Consider the following 8,177-nt stretch of genomic DNA (forward strand, 5'->3'; position numbering starts at 1 on the left):
TCATGGACTTAGCATACAGTACTACTATTGTCCATTTAGTTACCATTTAATAAAATTGTAGAAAAATATTGCTGTAACATCTGTGGTAATTGCTGTGGCATCTTTGACATCTGTGATAAGCTGGATTAAAATGTGTATTTTATGCTTTTCTGTCTCCTAACAGTATGTAATTGTAAGCAGTAAGAAGATCCTGTTCTATGACAGCGAACAAGATAAAGAGCAATCTAATCCCTATATGGTATTAGATATAGAGTAAGTATTATCATGTGAGATTCCTTCTTCTGATTTGTAGGTGAACTTTGGAAAGACTTTGACTTGAGGTCCAGTCTGGGAGCACGTCAAATGGGACGCACTTTTGTAATTTGAACTATGGAGCTGGGACCTTAGGTATCTGTTGTGATGAAGAATTGCGTTTGCTATAAGCAGTGGTGCAGCAGTAGTGTGGTGCTCAGTCTGATACAGGGAGCTCCATTGAGTTCTGATGTAACTGAACTGCTTCTGCTAGCTTGGCTAGACCTACCTCACATACACATTATAGCAAAAAACGTTAAGCAGAGAGGCTATAATTTTCAGTGTTTGTACATTTTGACTTAGAACATGTCCTTGCAGGTGGGTTGTATACTTAATTTCTTTTCTTAACAAAAGCAGAATGTGGATATTCAGAGGTTGGAGAGTGGGGAGAGGATTGTGTTAGAAAGCAATTGGCAATCATTAAAGTCACATGATGTTGGTTTTTCAGTGCTGTCATTTTTTTTGCAAATACAGGTGGATACTCGTGGCTTCTTTTTATTTAGGGTTGTTGGAAGTTCATGTGCAGGATTGAAAGATAGGACTTTAATCAAGTGATTAGAAATTTGTACTGCCAAATCTTTAATGGCTCTAAGCCTTAATGTGGTATGTTGTATCCTAACTTAATCTGTCAATTTAAGTTTATCATTTTGGTAACATTAATTTTTGTCCTTATTGAAATAATTTCCTACAGCAAACTCTTCCATGTCCGACCAGTCACTCAGACTGATGTGTACAGAGCAGATTCCAAGGAAATTCCAAGGATATTCCAGGTATTCAGTAATAAATTAATGTTTCCAGTGTAACAAACATGCTATTTCACACATTGTCAAAAATATTTTCATAACTTTGTCTAATGAAATACTTACTAAAAAATGCTTGAAAAAAAATCGATTCCAGTGTAATTCTTCAGTCTTTCTACTTAGAAAATTACTCTGAATTTACATTTGTCATCTAGGAGTACCGAGATTACTTTGCTTTGATTCTAGATTCTATATGCTAATGAAGGAGAGAGCAAAAAGGAGCAGGAATTTCCTGTGGAGCCCATGGGAGAGAAGTCAAATTGCATTTGTCACAAAGGACATGAGTTTATACCTACTCTTTATCACTTTCCAACCAATTGTGAAGCTTGTATGAAGCCACTGTGGCATATGTTTAAACCTCCTCCTGCTCTAGAATGTCGCCGTTGCCATATCAAATGTCACAAAGATCACATGGATAAAAAAGAAGAGATTATAGCACCTTGCAAAGGTAAATAGCAAGTATGTGAATATGCATATAGTCGCTGGAGTCACAAGGTGTTCTAATAGATCAGAGGATTCTAGTAATGGTCTGACACCAACTAAACATAAACAGGTAGGTTTTTCTTTTATTAGTATGTAGCCGTCAACCTTTCTAAGGGTGTCTACGTGAGGATCATCTCACTGCTGTGAGTTAATGGCACGTGGCCAATATACGTACATACCTGTTGTGTCATCAGACTCATGCAGTAAAGCGTGGTAGTTGTAAGACTGCTCACATTGTGTGTTGTGCTGCATTGCTGTGTGAAACAATACTGTTAGTGCGTGTTATGAAATAGATGACATTCAGTGAAGTTTACTCTTTGTGACTCGTTACAGTTTCTTGGGCTCAGGCACACCTCTTTGTGTTACCCTTCCTTGGTTTGTTTCCCTGTGAGTATGTATCTTCCATAGTACTAAGTTGTTACCCTCTAAATGTAAGGAGGAGGCACTGTCAGCAGGCAGGAAACTTAAAGTCTGGCAAAATCTGGTTCACTTTGTTTTTGATTTCTCTGCTGATTTCTCTTTGTGTTGACTGTGAGAGTGTGGTAATCTGACAACTAATTTTTGATGTGGGGACATGTTTAGAATAATAACAATATTCATTTTTATTTTAAAAATTCTTATTACAGTGTACTATGATATTTCAACGGCAAAGAATCTACTACTGTTAGCTAGTTCTACAGAAGAACAGCAAAAATGGGTGAGCCGACTGGTGAAAAAAATACCCAAGAAGCCTCCAGCACCAGACCCCTTTGCTCGATCTTCTCCCAGAACTTCCATGAAGGTACAGCCAAACCAGTCCATCAGACGACCAAGTCGACAGCTTCCTCCAAACAAGCCAAGGTGACACAAGAGCTGCTATTTAATTTATTGTTTTAAATGTTTTACTACAATTAAGAACGTATATGTTGATAAGGATAATTGACCATGAATATTGTTGACTATTGACATGTGATCTAGCACGTTATCTTCTATAAACCTCAGTTAAGTTATAAGAAGAGCCATGATGTTTGTTCCTTTGTTTAAAGGACCTTGCATTACCTGTTAGTTAACCCTGCTGTACTGATAATGTATCCTATTGCTTTTACGTGTAACAGGCAGAACTTGTAGCATCATCCGTAGCCTAACAGTTCCTGTGAACTGGCAGCTAGTAGGGAAAGTATGGTTTAACTAGGCAAAGAGTCAATGAGGTGTGAAGATTTAAAAAAAGAAAAGAAAAAAGAAAAAAAAAGGTTTAACAATTTTCAAGATGACCACTACTGTACCTGTTTTGAAGTTGTGGTCCTAATGAACCTTGGAGATAATTAGGTGCCTTCAAAAAGCAGTCTAGAAGGCCTTACACCTAGCAAAAGACTACATGTCTTCTGTTTCTTATTGCTTGGTTTTGAGGCAGGTGTTTGAATTCCTGCCCTGCTCTAAGGTTAGACACCCGATTGCAGATTTGTATGTTAATGTGTGTTTCATCTGACCAAATGTGTATATATCTATGTCTGACTCCATTTACAGTTGATGTTTAGGAAGAGTTGTTTTCAGAATTCATGTCCTCCTACTGTAGAAAAGGAGCATACAGCATGCTTTTGGACATCTACAGTGAAAAGCTAGTTCAGATGAATATCCCTTTTGTGTCTCTGCCCATGCAGGTTCCACAGCATGGAACCCATCGGTGCAGTGGTAGGCACCTGTCTGAGCATTGCTTGTGCTTTTTGAAAGAGAGCAGGAAGATGGGAGGTGGGGGATCGCTATTTAGTCGTGTAGCTGGAGTACTTACCAAAGGGTGGGAGAATGGGTTTCAATTCCTTATTCAGCCTAGAAGGACTCATGCTCATGTCTCACAGTTCCTAAAAGAATAGTCTTATCAAGTTCCTCTGATTTGGGAAAAAAAATGGCCATACCAAAACCAGTAATCTATTCCTAGATCAGTTTTAAGGAGCAAAATCCTGTACTGTCTTGTGGAAGTGATAACATTTTGCAGGTAGTGCTTTATGTGATTGCACAGTATGGAATTTCTGGTTTTTTTCACTTTGCTTTTTTCATCACCTAGAGTACTAGCTAATACTTGGTTATATCAGTCCCCAGTTGTTGACAGCCTGTGAAAAGTTTGGTCAGTTCAGCAAAGACTTAACATTTTTCCCCAGAGAGATAATTTGTCAGTGGCTAGACAGTATTGCTCTCCTTGTTTTTGTGACCAGACTGCCACCAATATCTCAGCTGGCTGGTTGAAAACTGGGTTGAGTGAGTTGCCACAATTACAGCGGGGAATGCAGTAAGCGTACTCTTGCTGTGATGATGTTGTTATCACAAAAGGACCTTATGCTACGAAGAGTTAGATCTTAAAAAAATACTGGTATTTTAATGTGTGGAAATGCACAGTGAAGTACTCAAAGTAACTTAATTTCACTTCCCTCCTAACTTCCATACAGTCTAATTTTTGGTGATTTACTTTAGATACTTAAAAGAAAGCCAGACCTCATAATTTGGATTTTAAATTATTAGATTTTTTTTTTTTATTATAACCATGAAGGTTAAAAGCTTTTTAATCACTACTCTTTAGGGATCGATTATCAAAGAGTTTCTTTGTGCAAAACTAACCAAAGTATCAATGATCGGATTGAAGCATGAATCAAGAAAACATTCATGGCAACTTGTGGGACAAGTAGAATGTGTTTCTTCTGCATAGTGTTTACAATCTAATTCAGTAGTGTTATTGTGTTTCTTACTGTTGACATATAAAGAGTATATTATAAATTCTGATTCTTTTTTCACAGCTATTCGTAGGTGTTCTGAAAATAATTTTTCTCCTTCTAACACCCTTCTTTCAATATTCATGACCTTCTTTACAAAATGCTTTCATAACACATTATTTACTCTTACCATTCTTTTTAGTTGTGGTCCTCGTCTACTGCGAATCAGTCTTGAATGGTTTTTTTTCTGTCTGTGTTTTTTTCTATCTGTATATTTTGTAATGGTGGGAAAAGGAGGAGGATGAATATTTCTGCGTGTAAACCAGTTTATTTTTGCAGTTAAACTTTCCAAGTTAGCTTTGCAAATGTACCTAACAGATGGAAAAGTGTAGTTCTCTGAGGTCATGTCACCTATCACCTTACTAATGCAAGTCTGTCAAACCAGTGGAAATTCGTATGGTTTAAACACTTTTAATTAGAAGCCACATACTTATAAATTACTGTAATTGCTATAGCCATTTTGTATCTGACTGGTGCTTCTGTGAGGCTTTTGTGCAAAGGCTTACCGTATGTAATAATTAATTTTCTGTTACGAACTTTATTAAGAACGAAGATGTAGTTGCCAGTTAAATCTGCGGACTGAGTGGCTGGGGACAAGCTGGAGATGAGCCAGCAGTGGGCCCTGGCAGGAAGGCAGGCTCTGGGACTGCACCAGGAGGAGCGCAGCCAGATGATTCAGGGAAGAGCTTATCCCCCTCTGTTCATTCCTTAGTCTGCAGCGAGATACTGCCTCCGCGTTTGGGCCCCAAATTGAAGCCAGACATTGACAAAACTGGGGAAGGTCTGTCTAGTGGAGGCCACAAGAATGGTCATAGCAGAGGCTTGAGGGAGCTGGGCTTGTTCAACCTGCATGAAGGACGTCTCCAGGGGAGGGTATCATAGCAGCCTGCTCCTGCCTGTGGGGAGGGTATCAAGGAGACAGAGCCAGGCTCTTCAGTGCTGCTCGGTGGGAGGCCGAGAGACAAGGGGCTTGGTTGGACCAAGAGAGATTCCAACTGGATAGAAGGAAAAGCCAGTACAGACAGCCAGGCAGGGAGGCAGGCTGGACAGCCTCCATCCCTGGAGGCTTTCAAGACCTGATAGGACAAAGCCTTGAGTAGCCTGGGCCAGCCTTGTAGCTGACCCTGCTTTGAGCAGGAGGTTGGGCTAGAGACCTCCTGAGGTCCCTTCCAACCTGCGTGGTCCAATAAATGCTGTCCTTGCTAGGAATTTCACACAGTGGTTGTTTCTCCAAGGTTTTCATGGCTGTTGTTCTTCGTGATGATTTAAGAAAGGGCAAACCAGTTTTTGATACAGACCGTACAATTTCTGTTTATCCATTGAGTTGGATTATGCCAAAAGGATAATTCCAAATTGAAAAAAATCACTTTAATATATTTTAATGCCTAATACATTCTTTAAGTGTTTGAAAAATTACTACAGCTGTAGTTCATATAATAAATGAAGATTGAGCCTTTTCAGAGATACATCACATTTCAAAGTGTAAAAACTTTAAAACCTGAAAACCCAAAAAACGCCTGAAACCCATTTTGTTGAAAGCATGTGAATGACTATATTAAACACTGTAGCATGTTTTAGTTAAAACACACTGAAAGCTCTGTTAGAGTAAGGTTTCTATCACTGCCTCCTATGGTTGGCAGACAATCCTGACTTAAAATCCATTGAGCTCACTGGAGAGATGACTAGACTGAGTTTCCTTTCTTGTAGCTGTAGCAATTAAGAAGTTAGTACTTAAGATATTTGTCTAAGATCCTTCAATAACAACAGAAAGAGATGAATGCTTCTAGACAATGATTCATCCCATCTCAAAATAAATGTCTAAAATAGATAAAATGACTCATTTGCTGACAAGGTTTGCCTCACTTGCTTTCTTTGTTCTATGGTGACCATAGAAGGAGCTCAGGCAGCAACGCCTAGAGAACAGTTGATGTATCCATATCCTCTTTTTTGGCATTGCTTAGCTTTAAATAATGAGTTACAGGATAGTCGAATAGTGTAATCCCACTGTATTTGGGATATAGTAAAATCCTACTGTATCTGTTTTTAAATTCAGATGATGCTATTTCATTTGATGTTCTGTTCAGCAATCAAAATTACTTGATTTTAGTGGAAAAATTGTTAGCCTGGTGTTGTTGTCTGGAAAGGGATAGCAGGAGAGCATGAAACTGTACCTCAGTCAACAAGAACAGCAGCAAAACAGAAAGCAGCTAATTTTACGAAATGTACATGTTGGTCTTTTCTACTGAATTTTTTAGGGGAAAAAATCAGCATGGTAAGTGTTTTATAAAATTGAATGATTTGTGAGTTAAATTTCCAATGAATACAATGTTCCTGGCTTACGTGAATACTAACTGAGTCTTCATATTCCATGATAGGCGAAGGAAGGAACCCACCTACCTTAACACAAGTCTTTTACTTAAAAAGGTTTAGTGATGATAAATGGAAATTTGAAGTCTTTTATAGGAGCATGACACACATTAAACGTCAAACCCTCCTGTTGCAGATTACTTGATCTGGCATTTAAGGACTGGGATTGGTCATTTGATGATGTTGATGATATTGATGGTGATGATGATGACGATGTTTTTGATTTCTGAAGAAGTATAAGGGGTAAATCTAAATAGAGAGGAATGGATTTGTTTGCCTTTGAATACAGCATGCTATGTTGGATTTTGTTTCTCAAAGCAGAGAAAATACAAGATCTCATTTTAATATTTTAAACAGTAAAAATGAGATTCTGTTCATGATATCGATGAATTTTTAGAGGAGTCATTTTCATTAAAATGAAGTTATTGCCTTTGTCAGTGTTTTTATTTTTCTAATTTTAGATCTTTTTTCAAAATTCATGTCTGCCTGCCTGAAAAAAAAAACAGCTGTTGTCAGAGTAGTTGCCCATCTATAGTGCTAATACTGCTAACCTCTGCAGATAATTTTTGAAGGCTAAAAGGGAGATTGTAGCAGTTGGATATTTAGCTGAATTAGAATTGGTATTTACAAATACTTTTCATTTTTAAGCTTTTAACATAAACAAACTGGTCTATGGCTAGCAGACATGAAAACACTGGAGTTCTGCATTTTGCTTTTCTACCTGTGTTATGAAGTGAATTTGACTTGGCTTTCCTTTGCAGTGCTGTGCTTTTTGGGTACCTAACCATGCATTTGAAAACTACATAAACAAATGGGCTTCGTAGCTTCTGTGATACGGTTTCCTTGACTGCTTTAGAAAAGATTCGGCTGTTTTATTGATCTCAGCTGTTTTGTTGATCTAATTTGTCCCATGGCTTACTTAAATATGCAATGTGATGAATGTACTGGAAATAGTGATAACTATTTTATAGTTCTCAATGTTTGATCATTTTACATGTTGATGCAATGTTATGTTTACACAGAAGAAAATCCTAAACGTTAAATACCTAAGAATTCTTTTAAATAGTACATAAGGTGGGTCTCAGCTTTGTAAAAGAATGGGCGATGACAGCAGCACTAGGGCTGTACCTCAGCTGCGTACTCAGTTAACTGAGATACCAGCTCTTGTAGAATTTAACTGGCTTAGTGTTTACAGTAACAAGCATTACGTTAATTAAATATACTGCATCTTTATGTATTAAAAGTTTACAAATTACTGATCTTTAGAAGTTACTATTACATCATGCGTATTGTACTTTACCCCCATATATTGCAAGGGGGTTTAATTGATTTGGGATCATAATGCGTAAGGATGTGCTATACTTAAGTAACGATGCTGTTGAATGAAGAGGAATGATATTTCTCCCAACTATGCTGATGAGCCCATCCTAAATGAAGACTTTGAGGAAGTGTATTTTTGTCAGATTTACACTGACCAAATTTCCTGCTTCTTTTTCAG

General features: G+C 37.8%; 1 protein-coding gene across 3 annotated transcripts in view; it reads left to right on the forward strand.

Moving 5' to 3' along the window:
- The window catches only part of ROCK2 (Rho associated coiled-coil containing protein kinase 2), a 109,758-nt gene that overhangs the window by 90,913 nt on the left and 10,668 nt on the right, over positions 1-8,177 (forward strand). For 2 of the 3 annotated variants that reach the window (XM_052809458.1, XM_052809460.1), the window contains 5 exons: positions 164-252; positions 983-1,061; positions 1,278-1,539; positions 2,201-2,414; positions 6,816-6,922. In XM_052809458.1, coding sequence (XP_052665418.1) covers positions 164-252; positions 983-1,061; positions 1,278-1,539; positions 2,201-2,414; positions 6,816-6,909 — 738 coding nt within the window. In that variant the 3' untranslated portion in view covers positions 6,910-6,922. The remainder of the gene's footprint in view (positions 1-163; positions 253-982; positions 1,062-1,277; positions 1,540-2,200; positions 2,415-6,815; positions 6,923-8,177) is intronic. The other variant, XM_052809459.1, reaches the window with a different exon arrangement.

Source organism: Harpia harpyja, chromosome 15 (assembly GCF_026419915.1).
Source record: "Harpia harpyja isolate bHarHar1 chromosome 15, bHarHar1 primary haplotype, whole genome shotgun sequence".
In the NCBI taxonomy this organism is placed as follows: Eukaryota; Metazoa; Chordata; class Aves; order Accipitriformes; family Accipitridae; genus Harpia; species Harpia harpyja.